The sequence below is a fragment of the Oncorhynchus gorbuscha genome, linkage group LG24 (genome assembly GCF_021184085.1).
Source record: "Oncorhynchus gorbuscha isolate QuinsamMale2020 ecotype Even-year linkage group LG24, OgorEven_v1.0, whole genome shotgun sequence".
Taxonomy (NCBI): domain Eukaryota; kingdom Metazoa; phylum Chordata; class Actinopteri; order Salmoniformes; family Salmonidae; genus Oncorhynchus; species Oncorhynchus gorbuscha.
The window spans coordinates 48,924,259-48,938,918 of NC_060196.1; the positions used below are offsets into that span (position 1 = coordinate 48,924,259).

The window sequence follows — 14,660 nt, forward strand, 5'->3', positions numbered from 1 at the left end:
CAGAGTTATGCTTAATCTTCACCTTTAATAATAATTAAGCTTTTGCAATAGCATTTTGACTTTCAACATTTCAGTATCTCTAATGAAAAGTTGAGAGTGCCTTACACAATGGCAAATGGGATCCTTTATAGCAAAGATCCACCCCCTCCTAGACGACATGACAAAACACAGGTCTTAGGAACTTACACAGAGAGAAAAAACCTTACTTCAGAGAGAATATCCCCTAGTCAGACAGAGTGGGCTATAAATTATTGTTCAGTTTGGTCTCCTAAACAAAGCTCTAATCTCGTTCTTGGTACAAAATGGTACCAAGACATTACCCCCACCCTATGATATATATCAAATTGTAATTTATTTAGAACCAATTCTAAATACAACCAATCAGAGGACAAACTCACAGAGAGGAGAGTGACCCTATAGGTCAACAAAGAGGGAGCATAGAATGATTCCAGACACTGCCACCCTCCTTTCCCCGATGAGAAAAGTAGGGAGTCACTGGCACACCGAAAAGATATGTTTACACATGATGACCCCTTGACCTCTCCCCTCTCCGTGGCCCATGCAACTTAGTCTTGACATAGAACAGATAACTGCCAATGGCCACCACTATAGTACAACAAAATACATTCTTATGAGAAATAACTCATAAGCATATCATGAAAATAACACATCTTATCTATGTTACTCAACTAATTCTGATAATTCCACAACAACACTCTGGCAGACACTTCTATTCAATACACATTGTAGAGTTAACTCTTACCATAGCCATGAGTTGTTTCCATTTTGCTAGTGATGGAGTGAGTGCCAGTGGGAGGTGTAGGAGCCGCTGAAGGAGAGAAAAAGAGATATGATACAACACTCCAAAGATGAACATGAGGCTGCTGCTCAATCAGTCCAAAATAAACATGCACCATCCCCCAACGGTGCATACCTTATTCCAGGCATGTGTGGCAGTAGTACGGTGCAGGTGAAGCTCATTATTGTGTGTACTATGTACATACCTTCTTCTAGATTTGTGTGCCTGTAGTATCCTCTGAAGTGAGGTGTGTGACTCGAGTGTACCTGTAGTTTGTGGCGAAGTAACACTCATCGGTGTTGGCGGGGGGCACGGGATCTTGATCGCCACCTCCACCATCAGCTTCACGTTAACTTCGCCGACCGCGCTGTAGGCATGCGTGGCCACGTTGCTATGGGTGACCAGCCGGTTGCCGTTCTTGAAGTCCCAGATGTAGTCGACGGCATCGGCAGTCTTCAGGTAGTTACTGGGGTCATGAACAGACACACTGAACACCACGTCCTCGCCACGCACAAACACGCTCGCTGACAGGTTGGATGCTGCCTTCTGGGAAATATTCACCGCCACTGGGATCTGGTCTGTGAAGAGGTAAGGGTTAATGAGAAAAGGTCAGACATGACGCATCCGTTCAGCTATACATTCTCTTCTGTACTTCTGCGTCCCTCTGAGGAAGGACCATCTCATGTGTAAGAGACAGGCTATGGTTGCTTCCAAAATGGCACCCTTTTCGCTACGTACACTTTTAGGGGGGGAAAAGGGAGCTACACTACATGTATGTGGACACCTGCTCATCGAACATCTCATTCCAAAATCATGGGCCTTAATAGAGTTGGTCCCTCCTTTGCTGCTATAACAGCCTCCACTAGATGTTGGAACATTGCTGCAGGGACTTGCTTCCATCCAGCCACAAGAGCATTAGTGAGGTTGGGTACTGATGTTCGACGATTAGGCCTGGCTTGCAGTCAGCGGTCTAATTAATCCCAAAGGTGTTCGATGGAGTTGAGATCAGGGCTCTGTGCAGGCCAGTCAAGTTCTTCCACACTAATCTCAACAAACCATTTCTGTATGGACCTCGTTTTGTGCATTGTCAACATTATCATGCTGAAACAGGAAAGGGCTTTCCCCAAACTGTTGCCACAAATTTGGAAGAACAGAATTGCCTAGAAAGTAATTGTATGCTGTAGAAGCATTAAGATTTCCCTTCATTGGAAGTAAGGGGCCTAGCCCGAACCATGAAAAACATCCCCAAACCATTATTCCTCCTCCACCAAACTTTACAGTTGGCACTTTGCTTTGGAGCAGGTAGCGTTCTCCTGGCATCCACCAAACCCAGATTTGTTTGTTGGACTGCCATATGGTGAAGCGTGATTCATCACTCAAGAGAATGTTTCCACTGCTAGGGCTGTGGTGGTCACAAAATTTTGTCAGCTGGTGATTGTCAAGCAAATAACTGTCGGTATCACTGTAATTTACCGTTAATTAACATAAACACATTTAGCATCTCCACTCATAGCTTGCAAGTCACTGATGCAGAACTTTGGAACATCTACATTAAAAAGTCTAATAAAAGGGCCTCCCGGGTGGCGCAGTTGTTAAGGGCGCTGTATTGCAGCGCCAGCTGTGCCACCAGAGCCTGGGTTCTGGTTTGCGCCCAGGCTCTGTCGTAACCGGCCGCGACCGGGAGGTCCGTGGGGCGACGTCCGGGTTAGGGAGGGTTTGGCCGGTAGCGATATCCTTGTCTCATCGCGCACCAGCGACTCCTGTGGCGGGCCGGGCGCAGTGCGCGCTAACCAAGGTTGCAGGGTGCACGGTGTTTCCTCTGACACATTGGTGCGGCTGGCTTCCGGGTTGGATGCGCGCTGTGTTAAGAAGCAGTGCGGCTTGGTTGGGTTGTGTATCGGAGGACACATGACTTTCAACCTTCGTCTCTCCCGAGCCCGTACAGGAGTTGTAGCGATGAGACGAGATAGAAGCTACTAAAAACAATTGGACACCATGAAATTGGGGAGAAAAAAGGTGTAAAATACAAAACAAAAAAAGTCTAATAAATCCATGCAAATATAGCCTACAACTTTACAATAAATCCATGCAAATATAGCCTACAACTTTACAATAAATCCATGCAAATATAGCCTACAACTTTACAATAAATCCATGCAAATATAGCCTACAACTTTACAATAAAACCATGCAAATATAGCCTACAACTTTACAATAAATCCATGCAAATATAGCCTACAACTTTACAATAAATCCATGCAAATATAGCCTACAACTTTACAATAAATTCATGCAAATATAGCCTACAACTTTACAATAAATCCATGCAAATATAGCCTACAACTTTACAATAAACCCATGCAAATATAGCCTACAACTTTACAATAAATCCATGCAAATATAGCCTACAACTTTACAATAAATCCATGCAAATATAGCCTACAACTTTACAATAAATCCATGCAAATATAGCCTACAACTTTACAATAAATCCATGCAAATATAGCCTACAACTTTACAATAAATCCATGCAAATATAGCCTACAACTTTACAATAAATCCATGCAAATATAGCCTACAACTTTACAATAAATCCATGCAAATATAGCCTACAACTTTACAATAAATCCATGCAAATATAGCCTACAACTTTACAATAAATCCATGCAAATATAGTCTACAACTTTACAATAAATCCATGCAAATATAGCCTACAACTTTACAATAAATCCATGCAAATATAGCCTACAACTTTACAATAAATCCATGCAAATATAGCCTACAACTTTACAATAAATCCATGCAAATATAGCCTACAACGTTACAATAAATCCATGCAAATATAGCCTACAACTTTACAATAAATCCATGCAAATATAGCCTACAACTTTACAATAAATCCATGCAAATATAGCCTACAACTTTACAATAAATCCATGCAAATATAGCCTACAACTTTACAATAAATCCATGCAAATATAGCCTACAACTTTACAATAAATCCATGATTTCTTTTTGACAGGTCTAAAGAAGCATGATATGAGGAAAATGTAGTCTATTTCAGAAGAACAGAATAGCATACTCTGAGTTGTCCTTATGTTAGGCCCTGATCTGGCTATGCCAAATGGCTGTGGGATACACTAGTTCATTTAGTAGACAAGATTTGCTTAGAATTCTGTGGCATTATTTTATAGTATGAATACAATTGAACAAAGCTGAATAAAATAGAAAGGATATTTTCTCCAAACGATTTGAGGGAGTGTGCACATTCTGTGTTGAGCGGTTAATGTAGAATTATTAATGTAACTTTAGGTGTTCTACAAATGTTGGGCTATATATTTAGATTATTAATACATTGTAAGGCTGCACAATGATTTGAAAAAAGTTGCTTGAAAGGCATGAGCTCTGCTTTTTTTGTACACACTACATCAGTCACTCATTCACAACTTGACAAGGATTTGATAATGCCTTGAATTTCATGGCGTTATCACCTTTGTGTGGCCGTAATGCACCCTAAAAAAATCATTGCCTTTTGCAGCCAGTTGACATTGTGCCCTTCTCCCTGAGAGCTGAGCGCTCTAAATCACCTCCCACTCATATGATCGGGTCTTTCTCACAGGCTACAAGTGAAGACAGACACATCGGGGATACAACTGTGCGCTTCCTAATCCAATTCCGAGGTGCAAATTGAAGATATTGGAAGAACTGTCAGCATTTACTTTTCTTCTGCCAACAAGATGAGTAGGTCTAACGAAAAGCAATAAGCACTAGCCTATGTCAATCTATCATTCCCCCATAGTACAAAAGTCATGGTAGTAGACTATAAGGGCAGATGTACCATTAGCAGAAAACACCATTATCAAAAGTGACCACAAATGCAATTATGCATGTAATGCTTTCATTATAAAGGTGCATTTTTATGGTGAAAATGATCTTCCCCAAACTTGAAACTCACACGATGCTTATGCATACCAGTTAGGCTCTACACCCCTTGTAAAGCGGATGAATGTGCTTCATTTTAAGAAGTTATTCGGCCACTTTAGTTGTGATACAAACCTTATCAAAACATGTAGGCTTATGGGCTAGGCTCCATGAGGTGTGCCACTATGATTCGAAAAAGTTGCCCCAAAAAAGGCATTGTTTCTTAAGCTGGGCATTGTTCACAAGTGATAATATTTAATTCCCAAGTGATAGGCTAATACTGTCACCCATCAGATTATTCTTGATTTAATCTAGTCTTTACATATATTAAATTATATATGTGTGAAATATATTTTGATTTACAATGGACCATTATCATGCACCTGTCTGGAAGCAGGGGCAGCAGGAAAAAATACATGTCATCTATACACTTAAATAGCAAATGGAGGACGCTTTTCATATGGTTCATTTTTATGCCAGCCAGGTAGGCTATACTCTGGTTGTAAATATAAGCAATGTGCTTAATATTAGGAAAGTTGAGAAATAAATATAGTAGGTCTAGCGTATAGAAAGCTGATGGGATCCTCCTATTTTTAGTCGAGGCCATCACTCATGCTCAACATGAGCTCATGGGCTCTCAGGAAGTGTTTGATTAGATTTTTGATTAGATTTGCTTTGATATCAGGGTAATTAGAGGGACAATAGAGTGCTGAGTACCAGGCAGTTATTAAGTTTGTTACTAACGACTAGCAGCAGCATCAGAGTTTGGAGAAGCCTAATTAATTACCATGACGAAACAGTCACTTGGAATTTGACTGCCTTCATGACACGTGACCGCTGGTGTGGTGGTAAAACGGTCACTGCAACAGCCCTACCCACTGCTGCAAAGTCCAACGGCGGCAGGCTTTACACCACTCTAGCCGACACTAGGTATTGCACATGGTGATCTTAGGTTTGTGTGCGGCTTCTCGGCCATGGAAACCCATTTCATGAGACAAAACAGTTATTGTGCTGATGTTGCTTGCAGACGCAGTTTGGAACTCGAAATGAGTGTTGCTACCGAGGTGAGACGTTTTTTCAGCTTCAGCACTCGGCGGTCCCGTTCTGTGAGCTTGTGTGGCCTACCACTTTGCGGCTGAGCCGTTGTTTCTCCTATAAGATTCCATTTCACAATAACAGCACTTACAGTTGACCGGGGCAGCTCTTCAGTATGAGCCCTTCAGTATGGGCCATTCTACTGCCAATTTTTGTCTATGGAGATTGCATGGTTGTGTGCTCAATGTTATATACCTGTCAGCAACGGGCTGTCCAATTGCGTACTAGCGACTCCTGTGGTAGCCAGGGCGCAATGCTGACACAGTCGCCAGGTGTACGGTGCTTCCTCCCACACATTGGTGCGGCTGGCTTCCAGGTTAAGCGTGCGGTGTATCAAGAAGCAGTGTGGCTTGGCTGGGTTGTGTTTCGGAGGACACACGGCTCTCGACCTTCGCCTGTCTCGAGTCTGTACGGGAGTTGCAGCGATGGGACAGGACAGTAACTACCAATTGGGGAGAAAAAGGGGTAAAATAATACATTTTTAAAAAGAATGTAGCGTATCTAGAACTTAAAAAGGTTATTTGGCTGTCCCCATAGGAGAACCCTTTGAAGAACCCCTAGGTAGAAAGAACCCTTTTGGGTTCCGTATAGAACCCTTCTCACAGAAAGATCCTACCTAGAACCGAAAAGGGGTTTAATTAGAAACAAAAAGGGTTCTCCTATGGGGACAACCGAAGAATCTCTGAAACCCTTTTTTCTAAGAGTGTAGTGCACTACATAGTACATTACAGCCATAGGGGTCTGGTCAAAATTAGTGCACTATATAGGGAATATGGTGCCTTTTGGGACACAGCGTCGGCCTTTATTCCAACAAAATTCTTGACTGTCAAATTCTTTTTGAATAAGTGAAAGCAAAAAAACACTAAAGCTCCACCTGACTAAGGGCTTGGTGTCCTATAAGATGTACAAGGGGAAGAAACGATAGTAGATGGGAGGAAGAAAGGTTGTGGATTGAGACCCGTCCCATTGATGCTTTGGGAGTAGACATGTATACAAAGTGTATACAGGGGACTCACCTGTGACGAAGAAGACGGTCTTGTCTGTGGCCAGGGGGCTGTACTTCCTGCGCTCACGTTTCCTGTACACCATGACTTCTATCAGCTCCGGCCCCAGAGTGATGTCACTGGTGTTCACTGTCAGGGTGGAAGAGGAGCCATCGCACGTCTCAGAGTACTGACCTGAGAGAGGGATGGAGGGAGTGAGGGAGAGAGAGAGATGGAGGGGGGGAGGTGGAGAGGGAGGGCAGAGAGAGTTACAGCGATAGCAGATCTCCATCTCTCTCAGCACCTGCCGCCTCACCTTTCCCCACCTTTAAAGCTGCAATATGAAACTTTTTAGAACTGTGAGTTACAGATCTGTCATTCTTATTGAAAGCAAGTCTAAGAAGCAGATTTGTTCAACGTGCACTATTTATATGCTTTGTTTTTGCGTCTTTTACTTTTGGTTTTGTACACCAGCTTCAAACAGCTGAAAATACTATATTTTGGTTATGGAAAATATATTTCACAGTTGTTTAGATGGTATAATGATTCTCCACACTGTTGTTTTGTCATATTAATTGAAATAATTAATTTGTCACATTAATTGAAAGGGGGATACCTAGTCAGTTGTACAACTGAATGCCTTCAACTGAAACGTGTCTTCCGCATTTAACCCAACCTCTCTGAATCAGAGAGGTGCAGGGGGCTGCCTTAATCGACATCCACGTTTTCGGCGCCCAGGGAACAGTGGGTTAACTGCCTTACACGAGGGGCAGAACGACAGATTTTTACCTTGTCAGCTCGGGAATTCGATCCAGCAATATTTTGGTTACTCTAACCTAGGCAAACTATTAGAATTTTGGCAACCAGGAAATGGCAGAGCGATTTCTGCATAGTGCATCTTTGATAGAGCACATATAATTGAAGACATTGTGTGTGCATATGTGTGTTACTTTATGACTGTGTGCATGAGTATGTCCGTGACTGATTCTGTTTGAGTGAGACTTACCCATGGAGTGCCATACGTAGACGTAGCTCTTGTGTCTCCAGTCGTTGCTCTGAGGGAAGGGTTTCCCGTCTGGGAAGACGTTACATCTCTTCAGGTCAGTACACTTTCCAAAGCCGTAGTCATCCAGCCAGGACGTCCAGTTAAACACATAGCCATGCTTCAGCTGACCGTTAGCTGACCAGGAGAGGGGAGAGTTAGTCAATACACAAGTTATCAGATATTGTCCTTTTTGTGGCACGCAAATGTGTGTGCGTGCACGTAGAGTGGTTTGTGGGAAGCACCTGAGGCCTCCAGCTCCACACCATCCAGACAATGCTCATCCCACACCAGCTCCCCATTGGCATCCTCCTGCTGACAAGGTGGGTAGTCTAGCTTGGCCGTAAATGACACCATAGAGCCAATGATCGCAGGACTGTCACTGGTCAGGCGAACTTTGATGGGCTGACCTGGATAGGTGTGTGAAAATAGTGGATAGCTAAATGTTTTAAAGGAGGAACGTTATAAACTTTCCCTTCATAATTTGACAAGGTCAGTGGTGGTGCTCACCTTTCCTCCGCGTTAGTTCCTTGGGACTGAAGGGTGGGTAAAGATAGTCATCCCATGGGTTACTGTCTGGGTTCCAACCGGGGATCGGTGGAAACTTCATCGATACTGAATGCTTATGAGGGAACATGTCTCGGTAAGCTGAGAGAGAGAGAGTAAATGTTTGTTTTGAAATTTATAGACTAAAATGGTACTTTTAAAAACGTATATTGGAAAATGCTGCCTAATGTGAGCGCTCTAATGTAAGCTTATTGTATGAATTCGTTGAAACCAGCCTATTTCCCTAACCACAATAAACGGTCATATTCTAGACACAGACTACAATAGATATTGTGTTCAAAAATGTTTTGTATACTGTTGCTATCGAGGAAACCATATTCACAAGACGCATCTACTAGTGCACGCGCGTAAATGGCATAATTGGGCTCATGGGACTGAGACTGACAAGACAAGCGCGTGGATACTCGCGCACCTCTCTGACATTCTTAGAGGATGACCAAAGTCAGATGAAAACAATTAGTCCGAAGCATTCATTTTTACTTGAAAAACGTCATTTGTAAACGGAGAAAAATTACAATACATTTCAATTCCATGCATAGCCTATGTGAAATTAGTCATTTGAAAGAGTTGACTGATTGCATTATTAAACCTTTATAGGCTAATGGCTAAACATATACGACGATCCGCATAACAATTATCAACAAGATTGTAGGCTTACAATCATCCCTATATTATTTCAATTCTTAATTTGACAACAAATGATGCTTAATCTGCATCCATCATCCTATACCACAAACCTGATTGATAGGTACAGCTGAGACCCCAAAAGCAACTCAAACGTTACTTACTTTTGAGTCCATCGGCTTGAGAAACGAAAAAAGTGCAAGCCAGAACACAGACATAATGTAAACGTCCCATTTCTACCTGGAGAAAAAGCTGCAACTATATCCACACAACCCCAAAGATATTGCTGTTCACGCGGACCCCACCAAACACATAACTGCTCCCACGCGCACCTATTCTCCCTTCCTTCCCCCGCGTGCCCGGGAGTTCCGTAATTTAATAGAGGGATGCATGCACGCGCAAACATATGAAGTTGATAACAAGATGCATCTCATCCTTCATTAGGTCGCGCGCTTCATGTGAACCGTCTCAGTCCCCACCCCTCTGCTCTGTCCTGTCCCGTTCAGTGGCGATTTTAGCATGTAAATCTTGGTAGTGCGAAAAAATAAACAACGTTGTAGATGCATGCCAAATATATATATTTTTTGCACCACACCTGGCTATCAGCAGAGCCTTATCTGGCAGGGAAACAATTAATTCAGCCTCATTTACTGCCTTTAAAAAAACATAGCTGATATGGCTGACATGCTTAAACAAATGTATTTTCTACTGACAATTGAGATGTACAAACTATGGCATAAGGGGATGACTAGCAGGTAAGACGCAATTTCGATTTAGACATTAATGAGCAAGCTAGGACCGATGTAATCAGTATAACTATTTGTTCAGCACTTTTGAAATATACAGCGACAGAATTCAGAATATGGGCCATTCTTACAGTATTCTCCCTGTACAATAAGTCAGAACAGTATGGTAAATAAAGGGGGCATATAAGCAGGCAATGAAAGCTCTTACAATATTCAATCATTACACTTCTCTAAAACAGGCTATAGGCTACATGTGCACCACCAAGTCAGAACAGTAGGCTGTTATGAGGGGGAAAGGGACCAAATTATTTGGGTGAGGGACATAGGGTACTAACAACTTATTACACAACATACATTTAGTATTACTTTCTTAGCTACAGTATACATACAGTTGAAGTCAGAAGTTTACATACGCCTTAGCCAAATACATTTAAACTCAGTTTTTCACAATCCCTGACATTTAATCCTGTCTTAGGTCAGTTAGGATCACCACTTTATTTTAAGAATGTGAAATGTAAGAATAATAGTAGAGAGAATGATTTATTTCAGCTTTTATTTCTTTCATCACATTCCCAGTGGGTCAGAAGTTTACATGCCTTTAAATAGTTTCACTTGGGTCAAATGTTTCAGGTAGCCTTCCACAAGCTTCCCACAATAGATTGGGTGAATTTGGGCCCATTCCTCCTGACAGAGCTGGTGTAACTGAGTCAGGTTTGTAGGCTTCCTTGCTTTTTCAGTTCTGCCCACACATTTTCTATAGGATTGAAGTCGGGGCCTTGTGATGGCTACTCCAATACCTTGACTTTGTTGTCCTTAAGCCATTTTGCCACAGCTTTGGAAGTATGCTTGGGGTCATTGTCCATTTGGAAGACCCATTTGCGACCAAATTTTAACTTCCTGACTGATGTCTTGAGATGTTGCTTCAATATATCCACATCATTTTCCACCCTCATGATGCCATCTATTTTGTGAAGTGCACCAGTCCCCCCTGCAACAAAGCACCCCCACAACATGATGCTGCCACCCCGTGTTTCACGGATGGGATTGTGTTCTTCGGCTTGCAAGCATCCCCCTTTTTCCTCCAAACATAACGATGGTCATTATGGCCAAACAGTTCTATTTTAGTTTCATCAGACCAGAAGACATTTCTCCAAAAGTACCATATTTGTCCCCATGTGCAGTTGCATACCGTAGTCTGGCTTTTTTAATGGCGGTTTTGGAGCAGTGGCTTCTTCCTTGCTGAGCGGCCTTTCAGATTATGTCGATATAGGACTCGTTTTACTGTGGATGTGGATACTTTTGTACCTGCTTCCTCCAGCATCTTCACAAGGTCCTTTTGCTGTTGTTCTTAGATTGATTTGCACTTTTCTCATCAAGGTACGTTCATTTCTAGGAGACAGAGCGCGTCTTCTTCTTGAGCGGTATGACGCCTGCGTGGTCCCATGGTGTTTATACTTGCGTACTATTGTTTCTACAGATGAACGTGGTACCTTCAGGCGTTTGGAAATTGCTCCCAAGGATGAACCAGATTTGTGGAGGTATACATTTTTTCCTGAGGTCTTTGCTGATTTCTTTTTATTTTCCCATGATGTCAAGCAAAGAGGCACTGAGTTTGAAGGTAGACCTTGAAAAACATCCACAGGTACACCTTCAATTGACTCAAATGATGTCACTTAGCCTATCAGAAGCTTCTAAAGCCATAACATGAATTTTCCAAGCTGTTTAAAGGCACAGTCAACTTAGTGTATGTAAACTTCTGACCCACTGGAATTGTGATACAGTGAATTATAAATTAAATAATCTGTCTGTGAACATTTGTTGGAAAAATTACTTGTGCCATGCACAAAGTAAATGTCCTAACCGACTTGCCAAAACCATAGTTTGTTAACAAGAAATGTGTGGAGTGGTTGAAAAACGAGTTTTAATGACTCCAACCTAAGTGTATGTAAACTTCCGACTTCAACTGTATCTCCCTGGCATATTACATACTTTATACAACAGCATTCAATACATTTTTGTACTTACCTTGTGCTGTGCTCACTTGAACAGGAAGGTCTCGTGGCTATTCTTCTAGTGGACATATTTTGTCATCAAACTTTGACATCAACGTCTGGCATTCTCTTGATTTATGGTGCTTTCAATACAACTGGGAACTTTAAAAAACAAGGTTGAATCATGATGTCCGTGATCTTCAGGTCAGAGCTCTAGAAAGAGTCCTGAATTCCTGACAGTTTTGGAGTAGAAATTGTCTATGATTGATTAATGATGATGGTGACGATGATGAGGCCAGTAAAGTTGAGTAGGCTACCTACTATGCGTGTTCTCGTCAATATAGTCAATCATTTGGGCAACAGTCCAGCCATCACGTGGTGGTGTCTGATGAACCTTTAAATTATACTCTACTAACATTGTTTTTGACAAGATACGCATCCAATCTAATCACCATTCCTCTCAGTCAGACTCAATGTGTCATCCTTCATCAATCAAAATATGACCTGGGATCGTATAGGACCAAAAACATATATTATTTGTATTATTCTCTGAGATTTAATGTAGGGGATCATTAAATAAATGTACCTACACTCTACACTCAATAGAAATAGTCAGGAGGTGTGCCTGAGAGAGCTAGAAGGAGAGAGAACGACAGAGATGGGTAGAGATAGGGGGGAGAGAGCACACTTAATGGTCTGAGGCCAAACCACATGACTAGCAAAATTGTACACTTTATGGAACTCAAAGCCTTCACTATGTCATCTGCGTTTGGTCTAAAAAGCAGGAACCTGGACTTCACCAAAAAATCAGGAATACAGACGTTGTCATCCTAGAAGAAACATGGTATAGAGGAGATGGACCCACTGGTTGCCCTCTAGGTTACAGAGAGCCGGTAGTCCCATCCACCAAACGACCAGGTGTGAAACAGGGAAGGGACTCAGGGGGCGTGCTAATTTGGTATAGAGTAGACCTAACTCACTCTATTGAAAATCAAAACAGGAACATTGTACATTTGGCTAGAAATTCTAAAGGAAATTATCTCAACAGAGAACAATGTCCTCCTGTAGTGCTACCTATATCCCTCCACTAGAATCCCAATGCTTTAATGAAGACAGCTTCTCCATCCTGGAGGGGGAAATCAATCATTTCCAGGCCCAGGGACATGTACTAGTCTGTGCCAACCTAAATTCCAGAACTGGACAAGAACCTGACACCCTCAGCACACAAGAGGACAAACACCTACCTGTAGGTGACAGTATTCCCTCCCCCATATGCCCTACTAGGCACAACTACGACAACATAATCAACAAAAAATGGTCACAATTCCTGCAGATCTGCAGTCGGCTTCGAGGTGACTCCTATGGTGGGTACACCTATAGCTCGTCTCTTGGCAGTAGTAGTGTAGAATATTTCATCACTGACCTCAACCCAGATTCTCTGAGCATTCAGTCAGCCCACTGACACCCTTATCAGATCACAGCAAAATCACAGTCTACTTGAACTGTAACGACGTTCTGTCTGTTGTAAGAAGAGAGTCAGACCGAAATGCAGCGCGTAGGTTACTCATGACTTTAATAAATGAAAACGGTACATGAAATAACTGAAATACGAAAACAACAAACGAAACGTGAAACTAATTACAGCCTATCTGGTGACTACTACACAGAGACAGGTACAAACACCCACAAAATACAAAGCAAACTCAGGCTACCTAAATACGGTTCCCAATCAGAGACACCGATAAGCACCTGACTCCAATTGAGAATCGCCTCAGGCAGCCAAGCCTATACAACACCCCTAATTAGCCGCGATCCCAAATACTACAAACCCCAATACGAAAAACAACATATAAACCCATGTCACACCCTGGCCTACCCAAACAATTAACAAAAACACAAAATACAATGACCAAGGCGTGACAGAACCCCCCCCCCCCCAAGGTGCGGAATCCCGGACGCACCTCAAGAGCATAGGGAGGGTCCGGGTGGGCGTCTGTCCATTGTGGCGGTTCTGGCTCGGGACGTGGACCCCACTCCATAAATGTCCTATTTCCTCCCCTTCGCGTCCTGGGATAAACCACCTTCTCTGCCGACCATGGCCTAATAGTCCTCACCCTGATCCCCACATAACTGAGGAGCAGCTCGCAACAGAGGGGCATCTCGGGACAGAGGGGCATCTCAGGACAGAGGGGCATCTCAGGACAGAGGGGCATCTCAGGACAGAGTGGCATCTCAGGACAGAGTGGCATCTCAGGACAGAGGGGCATCTCAGTACAGAGGGGCAGCTCAGGACAGAGGGGCAGCTCAGGACAGAGGGGCATCTCAGGACAGAGGGGCATCTCTGGACAGAGGCAGCCCACGACTGAGGGGAAGCCCGGGACTGAGGGGAAGCCTGGTACTGAGAGGAAGCCCGGTACTGAGAGGAAGCCCGGTACTGAGAGGAAGCCCAGTACTGAGAGGAAGCCCAGTACTGAGAGGAAGCTCAGGCAGGTAGTAGGCTCCGGTAAATCCTGGCTGGCTGGTGGAACTGGATGATTCAGGTTGTCTGGCCGATCTAGAAGATCTTGGCAGACTGGCACTTCTGGCAGATCTTGGCAGACTGGCACTTCTGGCGGATCCTGGCAGACTGGTGATGCTGGGCAGGCTGGCGGCGCTGGGCAGGCTGGCGGCACTGGGCAGACTGGGAGCACTGGCGGCGCTGGGCAGACTGGGAGCACTGGGCAGACTGGGAGCACTGGCGGAGCTGGGCAGACTGGGAACACTGGCCGCGCTGGGCAGACTGGGAGCACTGGCCACGCTGGGCAGACTGGGAGCACTGGCCGCGCTGGGCAGACTGGGAGCACTGGGCAGACTGGGAGCACCTGCCGCGCTGGGCAGACTGAGAGCACTGGC

The 14,660-nt window shown here is 43.6% G+C and overlaps 1 protein-coding gene across 1 annotated transcript in view; it reads right to left on the reverse strand.

Moving 5' to 3' along the window:
• Positions 1 to 9,381, reverse strand: part of LOC124012938 (protein QNR-71-like) — a 32,075-nt gene extending 22,694 nt beyond the window's left edge. Inside the window, exons 1-7 of the mRNA XM_046327014.1 lie at positions 9,196 to 9,381; positions 8,351 to 8,488; positions 8,086 to 8,250; positions 7,805 to 7,978; positions 6,832 to 6,993; positions 1,066 to 1,377; positions 764 to 829 (exon numbers count right to left, since the gene is read on the reverse strand). Of these exons, the coding sequence (XP_046182970.1) occupies positions 764 to 829; positions 1,066 to 1,377; positions 6,832 to 6,993; positions 7,805 to 7,978; positions 8,086 to 8,250; positions 8,351 to 8,488; positions 9,196 to 9,265 (1,087 nt within the window). The 5' untranslated portion in view covers positions 9,266 to 9,381. The remainder of the gene's footprint in view (positions 1 to 763; positions 830 to 1,065; positions 1,378 to 6,831; positions 6,994 to 7,804; positions 7,979 to 8,085; positions 8,251 to 8,350; positions 8,489 to 9,195) is intronic.
• Positions 9,382 to 14,660: the final 5,279 nt, after the last annotated feature.